Source organism: Dryobates pubescens, chromosome 4 (assembly GCF_014839835.1).
Source record: "Dryobates pubescens isolate bDryPub1 chromosome 4, bDryPub1.pri, whole genome shotgun sequence".
Taxonomy (NCBI): domain Eukaryota; kingdom Metazoa; phylum Chordata; class Aves; order Piciformes; family Picidae; genus Dryobates; species Dryobates pubescens.
Genome location: NC_071615.1, coordinates 39194561 through 39213583, shown reverse-complemented (window position 1 = coordinate 39213583; position 19023 = coordinate 39194561). Strand labels below are relative to the sequence as shown.

The 19023-nt window shown below is 39.5% G+C and overlaps 1 protein-coding gene across 2 annotated transcripts in view; it reads left to right on the top strand.

Annotated features, from left to right (window-relative positions):
- CRPPA (CDP-L-ribitol pyrophosphorylase A) overlaps nt 1-19023 on the top strand; it is a 102255-nt gene that overhangs the window by 17757 nt on the left and 65475 nt on the right. For both annotated transcript variants that reach the window (XM_054161146.1, XM_054161145.1), the window contains exon 3: nt 5128-5277. In XM_054161146.1, coding sequence (XP_054017121.1) covers nt 5128-5277 — 150 coding nt within the window. The remainder of the gene's footprint in view (nt 1-5127; nt 5278-19023) is intronic.

Below are 19023 nucleotides of genomic sequence, written 5' to 3'. Positions count from 1 at the left end.
GCAGCTCTGCCAAGAAGGACCTGGGAATTCTGGTGGTTAACAAGTTTACCATGAGCCAGCAGTGTGGCCTTGTGGCCAAGAAAGCCAACAGTATTCAGGGTACATTAAGAAGAGTGTGGCTAGCAGGTTGAAAGAGGTTCTCCTCCCCCTCTACTTTGCCCTGGTGAGACCACACCTGAGGTATTGTGCCTAGTTCTGAACTCGAGAGAGACAAGAAACTACTGGAGAGAGATCAACAGAGGGCCACAGATGATTAAGGGACTGGAGCATTTGTCTTAATGGACTTAGACCTGAGCTCTTTAGCCTGGGAAAGAGAAGAAAGAGTAGATCTTATCAGTGCTGATCAATATCTGAAGGGTGGAGGCCATGAGAATGGGTAGTGCCCAGTGACAGGACAAGGGGAAATGTGTGAAAACGATAACACAGTTTTTACTTAAATATAAGGAAAAACTGCTGTAGTTGGAGGGTACCAAAGCACTGAACCAAGCTGCACAGGCTGGAGGTTGTGGAGTCTCTTTTTCTGGAGGCTATCAAAACCTGCTGAAACGCGTTTCTGTGCAACCTGTTCTAGGCAAACCTGCTTTAGCTGGAGGGTTTAGGTGGATCTCCAGAGATCCCTTCCAACCCTTACTGTTCTGTAATTCTGTGAGTTAGGATGATTGAAATACAAAATATACATTTTCTTAATGCTGCTAGATAGCTGATAAGATAGAAAGCATAGGAAAAATGAATTTCAGGGGAGACTGAGGCTATGGATGGGGAAGTGTTGATGTAGTTTAAGTAGAAGGCAGTCATGATAGAGGGATAGACTCTATAAAGTTTTAGGCTGTGATTCACATTTGTGTGAAGGTCAGGTTGCAAATTTGCTGTTTAAGTGAACATTGTGGGTCTGCATTAGTACTTGGGGCCTACTGGGGTCAGGCATCTGCCAAAAAACATTGCATGTTCTTTTTTTTCTAGTATGCCAGCCTGCAAGATCTGTGGTTGTCTGAGCTTGTTACCACACTGTTGTAAAACAAAAGGAATTGTAGTTGTGGCATTGGTGCAAGAATCTCGTGCCACTGCATTTTTTGATTTTTCTTCTTTTTTGCCCCCCTCTTCCTACTTTGTATCATTAAACTTGTATCTATTTAGTGTTCTGTTTCAACTCTGGCTACCAAAAGTGACCAGGTCAGTGATGCAGGTGTGTTGGTTTTTGTGGTCTTCTGGAGCTTCTCAGTTTTTGATAACTTTTTCTTGGTAGGTTGTATTCTACATATGGAGTGTTGGTCTCAGCTGAATAATGCACTGAGTGTTGGGGAAATTTGTATGCTGGGTCATTTCATGTTTGTGTTATAAATGCCATCTCTCTCTCTCCTCCCAGGCCCTTTTGGAAATGGTAATGGGTTCTAGTTGTTTGGGGATTTTAAATGAGGATTTTCAATTTTTGTGAATATTCAGTAAAAATAAACTATCCTGCGTTGTGTTACCCAGGTTGCAGTGTTGTGTACAGGCTTCTGTGATCTAAACATTCATACTTCGTTTTGTCATAAGATATCTCATCAGTGCTTCTTGGGTTTTAGTCTCTTAATTATGTATTGACTCAATAGATCTAATCAATTTCTTGCCAGAATAAAAGTATGATCAAATGAGAGAATGAGCCATACATCTTTAATGGTGCTCTTCTTCAGCCTGTATATGAGAACAAAATTCACATCTCAATTCTTATGTTCATTCATGGTGTAAGCATAACATTTGGCATGTATGAAGATGCTCATGAGCCAATTTTGGAAGCAGAAGCATGTGTGGTGAGGTCTCTGTAAGCCAGCTTGGGTTTGGCAACTGTGTTGGGGTATGCCAGTTTGAGAATGTCGCCAGGAATACTGCAGATGCAAGGTTTCCTGTGTCACAGACTCAACTCTTGTCCCACGTGAACACAATACAAGGCATACACAGGCCAGTATTTTCCCTTTTTTTGATCCTGGTTTCACCCAGACTGAAAAGTGGCCTTAGGAGCTACTGTAGTTGTAGTTCTTGGGTCACTGAGGTACTAAACTAAGCCTTGTGTTGGGTCACACCGTTTGGTTGAGGAAGCTTGTGTGAGTGTGCCAAGGTCCTGCAGAAAGGTGAGTCATTACTGAGCAAAACAATAAATCAATTATGATATCTTGTCTCAAGATTTTAAGCTTTCAGTTCTGTGCTGCACCTTCAAGTATGGTATAGCCCATTGATTCAGGGCTTTCAGACCACCAGCTGATCATCATAGAAAGGTTTTCTGTGCAGTAGAAACCTCCAGACTTTATTTACTAGTGATACATTCTGCTCTATGTTTCAAAACCAGTCAAGGAATGAGTTGTTCTTATTTTTTAATAAGAATTTTTGTCCTTTGCAAGATTAGAAGTCAGGCTAAATCTTATTCTTTGCATTAAACTTCCTGTTATCAGTCAGTGTTGGGTATAACTTGAGTGGACTTGCTGCAGAAGACATTTATTTTGCCCAACTTCTCATTTCTCATTGGAATGAACAGAAGATAGGTGAGAAACTCAGTTCTAGGGTAGTGTAAAGCAAAACTGTAATTGTTTGGAAAATGCCATTTGTTAAATTTTAGATGCCATGAAGCTTTCAATTACTTGAGCAGTTAATTGAGGGGGTTAAAAAATGTTGTTTGGGTTTATTAGAAATTAGATCTTCCTGAATCTTTTGAAAGGACTAGGCCTTACCAGGGCAGCATTGTCACAAAGATGCAGATACAGACATTCATGACTTTTTATTGTGCAATAAACCAGATGTCAAGACAACAATGTGTTTCAGAAAGCTTTAAAGACTATAATTTTGGGCATTTCAATTTTATTTAGAATTGGAGTTTGTTTTTTGTTCCTCAGAGTGCGTGTCTCACTTAGGAGATTTGGTTATGCAAGTTTCATTGTATTCTCTTGGCCTGTTCTATGCTTAAAATGTGACATGACATGATTGTTAAAAACTGTAATAAAATACTGGATCAGCCTAAGAACTCCTCTTACTAACTGGTTTTCTGGAATGGTAACTGATTCAGGAAAAAAAATTCAAATAGACTTAACTAGTTACAGAAAATCTGTGGCTTGCATACTGCTCAGCTTTCCCATGGCCTTCTAACTTTGTAATATTTTGTGTGTATGTGTGACCAGTTAAAATGTGACAGCAGAGCAAAATAGCATAGTCCAAATGCTCGGCAGCTGGGATACAGAAATAACAATCCATGTCTTGGAATCAGGAAATGGAGAGGGCACAATTTGCAGATAATTTTGTCACTCTACTTATGCTGATGCACAACTTTTCTTCAAAGTGTGTTTGCTAAATGTGCTCCTAATTTAATTTGTTGATGTGTTACTATAATTATAGTAGTGCTTAGTTATGTCAATTTGTCCATTCTATTACAGAAGTAAAGTTGATCCTGCCTAGGACAGAAAGATGGGCCAGATGAGTTCTCAAGATCCTTTACAGATAGTTCTTCTGTGATTTCTCTCTGTGTTGCCTTTGAATGCTAGTGTTGCTAGTGTCTTGCTCCATGTAGTGTTTTGTAAAGATATCTCTTCCCATGTATTAGAAAAAGTGCTTTTCCAATTTTGAGAAAGTGGTTCAGATATTTCTCTTGTCATATTAATGCTCTTTTTTTTTTTTTTTTTCTCCTCCCTTCTCACTGCCCCAGTGGCTAATTCATATTGCAACTCTGAGCATGAGAAACTGGTTTGTGTTCTCTTCTTAATCTTTAAAAGAATGAACGAAGAAGCTGTATTTTAGAGCTCATAAAGTGCTCAACAGGCTGACTGCTTTCCTCTTTGTTTTATTGTTCAGTAGTCTGAACAGAAGAGGGAAGACAAGTAGTTCTTTTCTGGGAGGAAAAAAAAATGGGCTCACTTTGTGTCTCATTCTGCCACTGTATGCTTATCTGGGGTCAGAAATCTTGTAAAAATGAATGTGTTGGGACAGGAATTGCCAACACAAGATAAATGACATCACCAGTAATAGTGTTCTTATTTTAAGTGATAAGAGACCTATTTTTTCTGCCTCAAACTCACTAGAGCTCAGAAAACGTGTGGCTGCAGTGAAAAGTGTCAGAATTCATGATGAGGGGTGGTTTTCTAGGCATACCAATTTAAGATGTTGGATAATCCCAAACATTTTGAAACATGTTGATTATTAATTTTTGTTATTCTTACCAATAGATAATAATATAGTGTAAGGATGCCATTCTCCATGGTTAGCATGTTTAGGGAGCATCCTTGTTGTCCTGTGACTTGGTAAGCAATATTCTGCTATGGCAGCCTTTTCTTCATTACTACATGGACAGCTCTTTTCCCAGTTGCCTTTAGCTTCATATAGAGTTGGTGCATGTGAATTTTAAGTGATGGATGAAATGTGGATAACTTTCTGGTATTAAAATAACTAAAACCAGCTTTAGAGCCCCGTCTCAGGGATACCATGATCTTTAATACACTATGGGGAAGGAAAGATCAAAGGTCCATGTTTAATTGGTTTCAAATCCAAGAAAAACCAAAACTGAAATATAAGGATTTAAAATAACTGGTTCTGGTGTACAGTGCTGCTGGTTATTGAGTACTTTCTGTTGTATATTCTGTGGTCTCAGTGATTTCACTGGTAAGTGTGGTTGTTCAGTTTTCACAGGGTGAATTCAGGACAGAGGAATAAGTTCAGCTTCCTGAAATTTGTCTTACTGCTTATTTCTGAACAATTCAGCCAAATTGAAATCTTGTGAAAGCAATAAATGTAATGAAATGAATTGACAAGAATTCTCAGGTGTATCTGCTGCAGTTTGATATCTTAATAGGCCTAGAACTGTCCTAACAAAACCCACCTAGTATGCATGTAGAAGAGAATGTGCAAAGCAGATAGCTCAGATCTGTAGATATATTTGCAGTAGATGTTTGTGAAGGACTTGACTTTTTTGTGAACTGGCCACCAGTCAGTCTTCCTTTACTATAGTCATCCTAAAGGTCTTATGTGAAGTAGTATGACTTGTGCATTGTGAGGTATGTAAAAGATAAGTAGAAAATGTGTTTTTAAAGCTCTTACTTTTTAAAAAAATGTAGAAGTGTGATTAATCTGACACTAACATTAATAACATGCAGGCCTCCCTGTTTTGTTCCACAGGCAGCAGGAGCAATTCGTCCTCTAGTTTCTACTGTTATTGCCTCTGCTGCAGATGGTTGCTTAGACCACTCACTGGAACGTGCCAGGTACAGAGCGAGCGAAATGCCTCAGGCTTTCTCGTTTGATATAATCTATAAAGCATACCAACAGGTAAGACTCTGAGACTTTCTAAGGCTTTTTTCCCTTTTACTTCACTTTTAAAAAACACAACCTTTTTCTCCTTTCAAAAACAGAGATGTAGCAGTTATTTCAGACCAGATCAAACTGTGTGTTAGCCTTTAGATGAAAGTGCTTTATCCATCTGATCTATGCAAGTTTTTAAGTTATCAAGCTACCAAGTACAAGAGGGGATGAGGGTGTCTATTGGAAAGACAGATTTACTTCAATATTTATTGCACCTTAAACAGACTCAAATGTTTAGGTGTTGGAAGTTAGGCATCTATTAAGTATGTATTGTTGACTGAGAATATCAGAGTTTTGGGGACAGTGTAATAATGACATTATATAACAATATTGGGATAATACTAAATTGATAAATCTAGGTAAATGTTTAGCTTTCCTCATGTGCTGCACATGTTTTTAAGTGGCTGAAAAGAATATTTACATAGTCTCTGTTGTAATTTTCCATTTGTTTTCCATAATGTATTGCTTTAATGTCCTTTTTGTTTAAGGAAATAAAACTGTGAGCGGTATATGAAAACCTGTTTTTTGCTTTTTATCCCTCTTGAGGACTGCTTTTGTTTGCCCCACCCTACATTCACAGTTTGCTGGAAACACTCCAGGCTTTGTTCTTAACATTCTACTTCCTCTTCATTCATCACCTTGTGGAAATGCCTGTCCTCCAGGTATCTTCCAGACTGACTGGAAGCAGTGCATTTCTTCATTTTTACTTAGAAGGATTTATTTTTCAGTCTAGTAATGTTGACAGTCATGCTTCTTATCAGTCTTTCATGTCTGGAGTAAGCAAGCCCATAGTATGTAACACAGAAGTCATCAATAGCAGAACAAATGCATGGAGAGGCAATGAAGAGGAAAAGGTTACTGAACTGTTCAGTAATTTACTTGAAAATGCTGGCACAAATTCCAAGTCATACCCCTTTATGCTTGAAACTTGAAGCTATTCTTAGATGCTGAGGATGAAGGGCTGGAGAAGATAAAAGAGCTGCTCAAGTGATTGGACTAGCTGCAGCCACTAATTCTGATGGGAAGTAGGGGGATGATACTGGTGTACATTATGGTAACACACAGCTGGTACTACTAAGTGAGACTCTAGCATCAGTGTGGTGAGCATACTCACAGTAAAGACAGCATATGCGTGCATAGAAGACATTTCAAGAGATACCAGATACCATTGGTTATACAACTGTTTCTTGCTGATGTGCATGTCTTTTGGCAAATTGCATCTTTTTGTTATTTCTCAAGAAAACCCATCCACCCTCACCAAAACCAAACCCCTGCCATTTCCTAGTACTTGCTCTTAGTTTGCAGGTATAGTCAGGCTGGCAAAGGCATAAAATGCTTTTGCCCTCAATGCCTTTCTCAAAAGGCAACTATATTTGTAGTCCCTATGCTCCTCTGAATAGTGTTCTCTTCTCACAAGTGCATTCCATCAGTCTCCTTTTTGTATCCCTGCTTTCTCAAGAACAAGCCACCAAAGTTGTTAGCAAGCAAGCAAGTCTATGGTTCCTTGTCCCCGGTTCCCTTTGCATTGGCTAAATTGTAGTCATTTATGCCTTGGAGCTCTGGGAAGGATAACACTTCACTAAACCTCTCAGCTCATATTGTTTGGTAATTATTTATGCTTCAATGGTGCCTGTCTGTCCAAGTCAAGGATTAAGACACTATTGTTCTGGGAACTGTACAAACCAATAAAAAAAGGACAGATAATCCTTGTCCTGAAAAACCTACACAGTCAAGCTACTGCAGGACAGATTTTTGTAGAAACGGATGCAGTTTATGATGTGTTCCAAATATTGAAGCACTCATCATTAGTTCCCACAACAACCTGGTGCAGTAGGCAAGTATCATTGTACAGATGAAAGAACAAACAAACAAAAGAAGTTAGTTTGTTGCAAGTCACTCTCAAAGCCAGGGATGGAATTCATTTTGTCTAACTTGACAGAGGATCATGATCATGTGTTTTATACAGTTGTGACCTTATGCAATGACAATGTGGGGAAAAGCAATAGTAAAATATGTGTTCCTTAGAAAGAAACTGCCCATTTGAATTATTGCTTCAGGTGACATAGACTTTTCAGTTACATTGTGGTTAATGTGGAATACTACTTTTAAACTCTGTCTTTAAGTGCAGCATCTAATGTGAGTAGGTAGATCTAGACAGTTTACCTCCAGATATGTTACTTTTCAGGAATGTAAGATCTCTGAGTATCTTGACCATGGAGTTGCAACATTCAATTAAGAGTCAGTTCTCTGATCCTTACACATTTAGTATCATAGTATCAGTCAGGGTTGGAAGGGACCACAAGGATCATCCAGTTCCAACCCCCCTGCCATGGGCAGGGACCCCCCACACTAGATGAGGCTGGCCAGAGCCTCATCCAGCCTGGTCTTAAACACCTCCAGGGACGGCGCCCCAGCCACCTCCCTGGACAACCCATTCCAGGGCTTCACCACTCTGATGGCGAAGAACTTCCTCCTCATGTCCAGCCTGAATCTCCCCACCTCCATTTGCCATCTATAGTCTTTTTTTTGTTTGTTCTCTGGTACCAATCTGGGCAGAAAAGACAAGTGCCCCTTCTCCTAGTAACATTCTGAATGTGTTTAGAATATATTTTTTATATTACATTTGTAAAAGTATTTTCGTGTGATCTTTATCAAATAAAAAATAAGTGCCTTAGGAAAACTCTTTTCCATTTCTTGCTTGATGAAAATATGATAGTAATGATGTGGGGAAAAAATGCTTTGCACATAAAATTAACTGAAGTAGATACAAGTGGCAAAGATTGGTGTAAAGTAGTGTCTTAAAATATTTGTATGCTGCAGTGAATTCCCTTTACACTTGGTCCCAGAAATCCAGCACACAATTAGAGGACACTCAGCCAGGCTGTTTGCATGCATTTCAATGTGATGCATCTCACATTTGTGTCTTGGATCTCAATTCAGTTTTCACTTACTTCCTTTTTTGCCCACTTTAAACAGGTTTTCTTTCTTAAGGCATGCATTGCTTCCTGATTTATCTGTGATTAGTCTAGATTTCTGACATAATAATTATGAACTTCTCGGCTTTATAGTAGTGCTGTTGAAGTCTTGCTGCTTAAAAATTGCATGCACTCCATTGTCTTCAGTGCCATTGGAAGCTCTCTCTGACATGAAAGCAAGCCTTACGCAGTGTTGCATACAGGGTTAGCTGGGTGTATCTGCCAAAATCTGATCATACTGTCTCCTTACGTGTGCTGTGAGTGTTACGGCATCACCCTATATGTGTCTTTTCACCTCATTCTTAGGAAGTACAGTACTGCTTTCATGCCCTTCAATTTGTTAAATTTATAGAAGTTGCACATTTATAAAATTTACAGTAGTTACAGCTTTTATTTGTGTGATGCATGCCTGACAGGCAGAGGACAAGGGACAGGTACAGACAACTGCAAGGGGGGGGGAAGAACACTATCTATAATGTGGGTGGTGCCTTGCAGGCAGGAGGCTTTGTCTCAGCCAAGGATTTTCCTTGGGACATGGAGTAAAAGGCCATATCAATATGTTAAAGGGATAAACATAATGTTGCATCAGTGCTCTTAGTTATGGCATGTCTGCTTTGAGTTTTGTTGCCTGCACACTAATTTTCAGTAACTTATTAGTAGTGGCCAAGTTAAACTTCCTAAAATCAGAAATGGAACTCTCCAATAACTAGTAAATCCTGTCAGAAAGTGGTAAAATTGCTGAACTCATTATTTACTTTAATTCCAGCCTACCTGGGACCAAACCAGCAGATGTGGGTGGTGTTGTTCTTGTTGCTTTTATTATTACTTTATTTTTTAAAGTTAAGGAGAAGGTTAATTTTAATGATGGTCCTTTCTATTTTCACCAACCCTAAGGGAAATCAGACAAATTTAAATGCTAATTGAAAATCCACCCTTTCCAAAGGTAGCAAATACAGGATAAGTTCCTTAGACCAGACTTGTTCATTTTTGCTTAAGGTAGTTTCATGTTCCTGTTCAGCTTTAAAAATTAAATAGGAGCAAACGTGAACATGATCTTGTAATTCTGAGAGGAGGAGGGAAGGGGAAGACCTCATTTACTAGAAGTCAAGTGTTCCCCTGAAGCAGTGTATTTGAAGGAAATGGTGTATCAGGAAGTCAGATAAACTGTTTTTTCTTTAATCAGAGTAAAATGAGACTGATTTCTGTAATAGCAGTATCTGGTATATTGCGAGATGCCCAGAGACCTTGGAAAACTTTTGTCATTATCACCAAGTATGTTGTTGTGTCGTGTTATGGTATTGTATTAAGTAACATAACCAAAGTATCAAAAGCTGAAACACCCAAACTTAACAAAGCATTGTGTCTTTGAAAAGTATCTGCCAAGGTAAGGAAGACAGCAGAAACAATTAAAAAGCTTTGCCTTTACTGGGATGGCAGAGAAAACAACTGAGAATGGAAGCAGAAAAGCAGTGGTGCATAGAAGATCCTGACCATGTTCTGTCTGAGATGTAAACAAAAGCCCAGGAAGGATACAAGGGTTAGAGTTGTCAGCATGAGTGCTGGGGATACAGTGGAATTGCTCAGCAATACAAGTCTGAAGCCAGTGGCCTTGTAAGAAGGAAGAGCTACACACAGCTGAAGAAAGAGTGGGATATATTTCGGAGGGCTGTTCTGCAGGAATCCTTCATGTGGGTGGTATGGCAATGTCTGATCACTGTTTAGAATGATGGCTTTATAACAGCCTTTATTTTTAGAAACTCACTTTGATACACTAGTTTTTGTTTTGTTATCTTTTAAACATTGTTTTATGCTTAGCCTCAGGATCTCTGTACCTGGGCAAATGCACCACAAATTTACACCACTTTTTGGGGATGTTTGTGATACGCGTGTAGCAAGTTTAACCATCTGTTGATAGTAGACCTTTTGTAGGTTATGGAAGTTTATATTTAGCTAATCAGAATGGTGAAGCTGAAATGAAGTAAATAGGAATAGGAAGCAGGAATGCTCATTGAAGCACTATGAGCTTCAGCCTATTTAGAGATGTTTCTCTGATGCATGTCTGTTAACCTCCTTGCAGATATCCACATGGAATGGATTGACCTTAGGGACTCTACCTAATCCGTGTAGAAACTATATAGGGATTTGTATTTTGTTGGGGATGACACTGAATTAATAGCTAGCCAACATTACCCACTTTTTGCATAATAAGCAATCACATTTTCTTATGGGATGTTACAGGATCTGCCTACATAGGAGAGAGTTGCTATATATAGGCATAGTAATGACACGATTCAAAATAATAGTGTGTCAGGGAGAATCATGTAAATACTTTGGTCAGTTCTGGGAGGCAGATGTTCTTCCACTCATTCAAAAATCATTACAAGATGTCCCCAGATGGGCTTGAGATGGGGAGGAGATATTCTGCAAACTGTGCAACCTGGTCCTCAGCAGAAGAAAAAGAAATCCTTAAATTGTTCTTGTCTATCAAACCCCTGAGAATGTTTGGAGTAAGAAAGGAATTGGCTATTGTTAGGACCATTGTAGAAGTATTTGCTTGAAGTATTGTCTTTTCTGAATGTAAATAATAGGGAGTGTATTCCATGTGGATTTAGTAAACTTCTGAAGTGCTTTTTGAAAGGGCACAACATTGCTGGGAGTCTTTTTCAAACCTATGAAGTATTTAAATGTCCTCTCTAGCAGGGAAGTAGAGTCAGCTGTAGATGTTTAGTGATATTTTGGCATAATTCAGGCAAGTCCTTTGAGGCAAAATGTCTAGACTGATTTGGGAATTTTCTTGTGGGTTCATTCTTTGTTGAAGAAATCAGTCTCTGTCAAATTAGTTGCCTGTTGCTTTGTGCAGTGTTGAATGATCAGTGTTCTACCAATTGACTAAAACATTGGCAACTTTAGGAACAAGGGTCAGATTTAGAAAAAGAACTGAAGGGTCAAAATGTGAGGCAGAATTTGGGCATTGAATGCTGAAACAAACTACAAACAAACCACCGTTCAACTCCCTCCTAAAGCTATGTGAATCTTCAAGCGCCTCAGCTTCTTTCTCAGCGTTCACCAAATATGAAACTTTGTGTGTTGCAAGGCATCTAACTTGTGGCAAGGTTGAATAGCTTAATATTTACCTCTTGCCAGCATTTCTTTGGAGAAAAAGATTGCCAGATGCTGTTCAGTCATTAATTGGTGAGATCAGAACTGTTTGGGTTTGTACTGTAATAATGCCTGAAAAATAGATCACTGTTGTTAAAATGGGACAAAAATTAGGCTATATATATCTTGTAGGTTGGATTTGCTGCTGCTGCTCCCCCCCTCCTCCCCCAATGAAGAATCACCTCTCTTGACCTGCTGGCCACACTTCTCTTGATGCAGCCTAGGATTTGCCTTCTGAACTGCATGAGCTGTTGAGCTTTTCATCAATCAACGCCCCCCCCCCAAGTCTCTTTCTTCAGAACTACTCTCCTGTATTCCCTAGTTCTGCACTCCAGTTTCTTTTTCTTCTTTGTCATCAACTGTAATTGCAAATACTGAATGAAGAAGTGATTTGTGGATTAGGCAAGAGCTAGCTAAAATAACAGTAATCTACTACTTAGATTATTTGTATAGGGAACAGTACTACAAGCCAGTGTTCTTCTGTATGTGGAGTCCTACAGGTACTGTACACACATCTGCCTATGCTGTAAATACTTTCTTGGTTAGTCCAAGTCAGTTTACTTGGCAGAGTAGTAAAGTAGCCTGGATTACTTCAGTTTGTTGAAATTCCTATTCCATTTACTTGGCTATAATAATACAGATTTTAATTCCTCAAGATGAGGACTATCTGACTGTTTCAATGCAGTCTAAGCATATAAAATAACCTAACAAATTAAGTATTTCTGCTGATTTGTCCATGGATCATTAGGATTTTAGATCTCATTTTTTTGCCAAGGGATTGTGTGTGTCTCCTAAATGTTGAAATAAGAACCTAGTATATAATTTCTCTTTATATGAGGGGTTTTGGATTCTTTAACAGCAGCCTTTCCTTGTGTGCTCTGTTTCAGCTTGGATTTTCTGTCCGGCTTTAGTCCTGTCAAAAAAATTATTTCTTAGGAGCTTCACTAGACAATGAGTTGGGTTCCATTTCATTCCTGCTGAAAATTGGAAAATTTTTGCTTTTCACACAAAATTGCAATGGAGCAATAATGCAGTTTTACAGAGGATTTTGATCTGCCTTTTTCCATTCGTCTTCAAGCTGATGCATACAGGTGGTTGCTTAAATTACAGGGTTGAAAGCCTCACTTAATGCAATATCCAGATTTATGCAGTCTTTGGGTTGTAGTTTTGAGATGTTTTTCCAAGCAGAGTTTATAGTTACCTCATCTAACATCTTTGTAGCAGCATTTTGCTGGGATTTCAGGGCATATTTCACGCGCCCTCCCCCCCCCCCCCAAATCTTCCCAGGATAAATATGGTAAATTAATTCTGCCAATAATGCTTTCATTTGTTCAAAACCTGAAGCTAAATTGGTGGTCTGCTGAAAAAAACTCTGCTAGTTTGGATAGCTCTGCATTTGATTATAGTTCTTTGGCACAATGGTAGGGCCAGGATATTGAATGAATCTCCACCTTGCCCTAGTTAATTTCTGCCACAAGAATGTTTAGAGAAATTCTGATGCCTTGCATAAGAAAAAAAACCATGAAAAATTGTGTTGCTAATGGGATAATCACTTCAATTTTATGACACTCCTCATCCTGTAGGATCTCAAAGCACTTTATGAATTCACATATTAGCTCTTGGAGCAGTTTGGTGCAGCTTCTGCACCCTGGGTGAAATTTGACATGTCTGTGACAGTGAAAAGGCATTTTGTCTTCAGATGTAATTTGGAGGGTGTAAGTTAGGGAGACACATTGCAATCATTCAAGTTAGACTGGATTATGATAGTATTGTCTTGTTGCTGGATTTACGGTGATAAGAGTACTGGATCCACATGGATCACCTGTTTGGCATGGACTCAAAGGGTAATTACTGAGTAAAAATCACTGTACCCAGCATATAGGAGACTACTCTTCGAAATTGTCATCTGCTGCTTGAGAGAGCAAAGAAAACAAGATAGTGATACTAGAGCTTTTAATCTATTAGCTACTGACAGTATTGAAAGGTCAAGAAAAAGACTATTTATGATCTTGCATAATTTCAAGAAGTGGCTGTTTTAAGTAAATTGCTCCAAAACAGAGCAATCTTCTCTGTTTAAAAGAAACACAACACCAACAGACCCAAACCAAACAAACAAAACCATAAAACAAACAAACAAACCCCCAACAAACCAACACAACCGAAAACCCCCCCACAATCCTGCATTTTAACTGGACCTGTGTTTCACTCACCTCTACTTTTAAGCCTGATTAAAATTCTGTTGGTTGCCTAATTTCACAACTTGATATGTTTAGAAACCTCTTTAGGAGAATGTGAACAATTCTTTATATTTCTTTGACTATCCTGACTAATCTTTAGTGTTCTACAGTGAGAGAAGTTTGTTTATTATTTGTGCTCTTTTTGTACATGTAACTTTTTTTCTGAGCATTTTTCCAATTTACAAGATGATTTTTTTGAGGTGTAACCAGTGAGTCCTAACTCAGTGTTTTTACTATTACCATTGTCACATGGAATATTAACTTTTTCTGATTTCACAGCATTTTAACTAAAATGCAACTTTTTAAAAGTTGAAATTGTGTATGAGGTCTGAAATTTCACGTTTATCTGCATGCTCAAATGACTCCTGTGTCCCTGTCTGGTATGAGAAAAAAATCGATACTATCACATGGTTACTTAAGAGCTGATTTATGAAGTCTCTGATTAATCACTAGCTGTTGCACTTGGCTCTAGTTTGTAATCTCATTTTCATTATGCTAGTTGGCATGCACTTCAGAGTAACATAAAGAATATATAGAATCATTAAGGTTGGAAAAGACCTTTAAGAGAGAGTCAAACTGCAACCCAACTACCATGACCACTAAACTACATCCTGAAATGCCACATCTGCATGCTTCTTGAACATCTCTGGGGATAGCAACCCTACCACCTCGCTGGGTAGCCTGTTCCAATGCCTCACTGCTCTTCCAGTAAAGAAATTTTTCCTAATATCCAATCTAAGCTTCCCCTAGCACAAGTTAAACCCATTTCCTCTCATCCTATCTACTGGTGTGGCACAAAGAGGAAGACTGAGATTTGTTTTTTGCTGATCTGTTACTTTTTCTCTGTTGTATGTATTCAACTGAGGCTATCAGAAGTGTTATTTATCCCAGTTGCCAGTCTGGCTGATTGAAGACCTTGGGTCCATGCTGCAAGTGATGTGCTTTACTAGGTGCCCTTGCATAGAAGCAGTAGCAGCTGGAATAAGATGGAGACTTAAAGAGTAGGCTTTAATCGTAGGATCAGTAAGGTTGGAGAAGACCTTTGAGATCATTAAGTCCAACTGTTAACCCAGCACTACCAAGTCCACCACTAAACCATGCCCCTAAGCACCACATTATAGAATCTTTAAATATCTCCAGAGATGATGAGTTAACAGCTTCCTGGGCAGCCTGTTCCAATGCTTTACAATCCTTCCTGTGAAGACATTTTTCCTACTACCCAACCTAAACCTCCCCTGGCTCCACTTGAGGCAGTGATACAAGCACTATCATAATAATCCTGTAGGTTGTCTGCAATTATCTTAAGGTATGGGTTGAAGAGCAGAAAAGATGGCTCTTAGATTTTTTCAAAATAATTCAAAAACTTGATTTTCTTGTTTCTTTCATTCAGAGTCAGCCTTAAGGATGCTGAGGCTAGGATTTAGTCCTGTGATTATTCACATTATTCAGCTTCATTTTAATTCTCAGGTCAGTGCTAGGAAATAGAATGTCTCTTTTCTCATTACCTAGTTATGCTGCTTCAATGTTTTTGTTGATTTTTCTGCTGAGTACAAGAAAATCATGACATGCATGGAGGGGACTTGTAGTCACTGCAGTGAAGGGCATTGGGAATGTAGAAAACCAGGCTTACTTAATTCTGTTACAGAGTGAAGTGCTGCATCTGTATTCTCTTCACTGTGAAGCACTACTGCATCTGGATGTGTCTCACAGTAATGTTAATAATTAATTACAAGAGAAATGGTTTCAGAGACGAGCTTATCTGAACTCGCATTAATCTCAGTGCCTCCTTGTTCATGTTTCCTCCTTCTATTTGCTGGTTCTGTTATTTCTCATTTAGCTGTAGGCTGGGTGCTTGCTGCAAATCCCCTGCAAATTCAGCAGTAATGAGCATGTCAGGAAAAATACCTTTATAAAATAGTCCAATCCATGTTCAGTAAGACCTTGGGTCTCTTTTCAACGTAGTCAAATGTTCTTTGTGATGGATATTCATGATGTACTCCAGTACTACAGCACGGAACACTTGATTTGCAAGGATCTGGAAAAATCATAGAGCCCTGCTGTTGATAATTAGTTATGCATTTTCATTGCAAGCGTTCTGATATTGTTGTAGAATGGATTTATATGGGAGAGTGAAATGGAGATCGTTATTGACAATGTCAAAAGAATTGAAGATGACACAGCCAGTGGTTACAGAAACATAAAAGACTATCTCTCTACAGACTTTAAAAGTACCACTGTAAAGGAGCAAATCTGAAGATTTTCTTGCAGTTAACACATAAATAATATATTTTTTCTTCAATAAAACTAAGGAATGATGAAAAATAAGAAAATTACAGTGCTGTAATGAATTTTTTTTTTGTTCATCTGTCTTCTGCTGTGTGGTTGCCAGTTCCCATATATCCTTTAAAAAAATCTTTTATTATAAAAAACATAGTAAAATAGTGCATGTTAACAGTAAATGCAATTGTTAAAGTTGCATGCTGCTTCTTTATAGTTTTACTTCTTAAAAGTATTGTATTGGAAACAACTGTTAGTAAGTACCAGGAAAATGCACGTTGCATAGCTGCTCTTCTCTCCAACCTCTTGTTCCGTATTTGTGGGTAAGCAACAACAGCTTAGCTTGCATGTTAGGAAGTAATATTATTTGTCAAAATATTTACTAACTGATCTAGGGAACAGGGGAGGAAGCATTGGTGCCAGGCTAAAATCTGGATCTCACACCATGTATAGCACTTCATGCAAACATTGGCTCTTAGAAAACGAATTAAAAACAACCCACAAAAAAGTCAATCCCCCAAACTACCTGTTAGAATGCTTTTGAATATTCAACAGCTCAAAAGCACTTAAAAATAGATTTCCTTCTGGGTCAGTGAAAGAGCTGAACTAATCTGGTGGGGTTTGGTGTGTTTTTTGTGTGTTTGGGGGTTTTTGTTACATTTTTGAGCCGGTATTTCCAGCTGGTTCTGCCATTTCAGACCTGTGATCTGCAACTCAGACTATGTCTATTATTTCAGTTGTGTGCATGTGAAGTTCAGTTAACTGTACTTTGTTAACATTATCTTAAAGTCAGTCAAAATGACTTTAGAAATAGTAACACTTTTAAACAGATTGTAATGTAAAAGGCCTCTAGATGTGCAATGAAATGCAAACAGAAGACTTAGGATGACAATTTTTGTGTGCCTGCATCAGTAAGAATTCTCTTCATAAATATCCTACAATTTTTTTAGTATAGGCACTCCCTGATAATTTTACTGGGTTTTTTTAAGACATTACAGTAGCTTTCACATTCTGCATCTTAAATGTATCATAGTATCAGTCAGGGTTGGAAGGGACCGCAAGGATCATCTAGTTCCAACCCCCCTGCCATGGGCAGGGACACCCCACACTAGACCAGGCTGGCCAGAGCCTCGCCCAGCCTGGTCTTAAACACCTCCAGGGACGGTGCCCCAGCCACCTCCCTGGACAACCCATTCCAGGGCTTCACCACTCTCATGGTGAAGAACTTCCTCCTCATGTCCAGCCTGAATCTCCCCACCTGCAGTTTCATTCCATTCCCCCTAGTCCTATCCCTACCTGATATCCTGAGAAGTCCCTCCCCAGCCTTCTTGTAGGCCCCCTTCAGATACTGGAAGGCCACAATTAGGTCACCTCAGAGCCTTCTCTTCTCCAGACTGAACATCCCAACTCCTTCAGTCTGTCCTCATAGGAGAGGTGCTCCAGCCCTCTGATCATCCTCGTGGCCCTTCTCTGGACACACTCCAGCACATCCATATCCCTGTTGTAATAGGGGCTCCAGAACTGGATGCAGTACTCCAGGTGGGGTCTCATCAGAGCTGAATAGAGGGAGAGAATCACCTCCCTTGACCTGCTGGCCACACTTCTCTTGATGCAGCCAGAAAGCCAATCAGATCCTGGGCTACAAGTGCACACTGAGAGCTCATGTTGAGCTTCTCGTCCACCAGCAATGTGGATTTGGAGTTTCACTTGTGGAGCTGTTTACTGTATGGATAACACATAAATGAAGCAGGTCTTGCCCTGATGCTTCCATTTAATTGTTCTCCTTTGACATCAATGTTATCTGACTTGCAAAAGAGTACAATGTGACAATATGCTTAGGTTTAAGCAATTGCAGATAATTAGAGTGGTAAATGTCACGATGTACAAGTGTTAGTGAAATATAGTTTTAATTATTACTTTGCTTTATGTCATATTTTATCCCTTGGAGCCAGCAATACACTCAAGATGCTTTAGCCGATTTAGGGAAATTCTCTACCCCTTCTAATTATCTGTAATTAATACCATGCTAAAAAGTTGGAATTACTTAGTCTTGCCCTAGTACATTTTGGCACCCACACATTAGAAAAATAAAAAAATTCAAACAAAAAATGTTTCACAGATACTTCTTTTTCTGAAATTTTCTCTTTCAGTCTGAGGCTAGATAAAAATGTATTTTCTTTTTAAGCTGTATGTTATTTATATAGAAAATATTTAGCATCCTTACATAAAATTTTCCTTAAAAAAAAACAAAATGAAAAAAGGAAACATTTTGGTGACAAATATTTGACATTGTAAGTTACTAGGCCATTTCTAGTGCCACATCCAGCTGGAGGCCAGTCACTAGTGGTGTGCCCCAAGGATCAGTGCTGGGTCACATGCTCTTTAACATCTTTATTGATGATCTGGACGAGGACATTGAGTCCATCATCAGTAAATTTGCTGACGACGCCAAGCTGAGGGCAGGAGTTGATCTGCTGGAGGGTAGAGAGGCTCTGCAGAGGGACCTCGACAGGCTGGGCAGATGGGCAGAATCCAACGGCATGAGATTGGAAACATCCAAGTGCCGGGTTCTGCACATTGGCCGCAACAACCCCATGCAGAGCTACAAGCTGGGGTCAGAGTGGCTGGAGAGCAGTCAGGTGGAAAGGGACCTGGGGGTGCTGGTTGATGGTAGGCTGAACATGAGCCTGCAGTGTGCCCAGGTAGCCAAGAAGGCCAATGGCATCCTGGCCTGCATCAGGAACAGTGTGGCCAGCAGGAGCAGGGAGGTCATTCTGCCCCTGTATGCTGCACTGGTTAGGCCACATCTTGAGTCCTGTGTCCAGTGCTGGGCCCCTCAGTTTAGGAAGGATGTTGACTTGCTGGAGCGTGTCCAGAGAAGGGCAACGAAGTTGGTGAGGGGCTTGGAGCACAAGCCCTATGAGGAGAGACTGAGGGAGCTGGGGTTGCGTAGCCTGGAAAAGAGGAGACTCGGGGTGACCTTATTGCTGTCTACAACTACCTGGAGGGAGGTTGTAGACAGGCAGAGGTTGGTCTCTTCTCCCAGGCAGCCAGTACCAGGACAA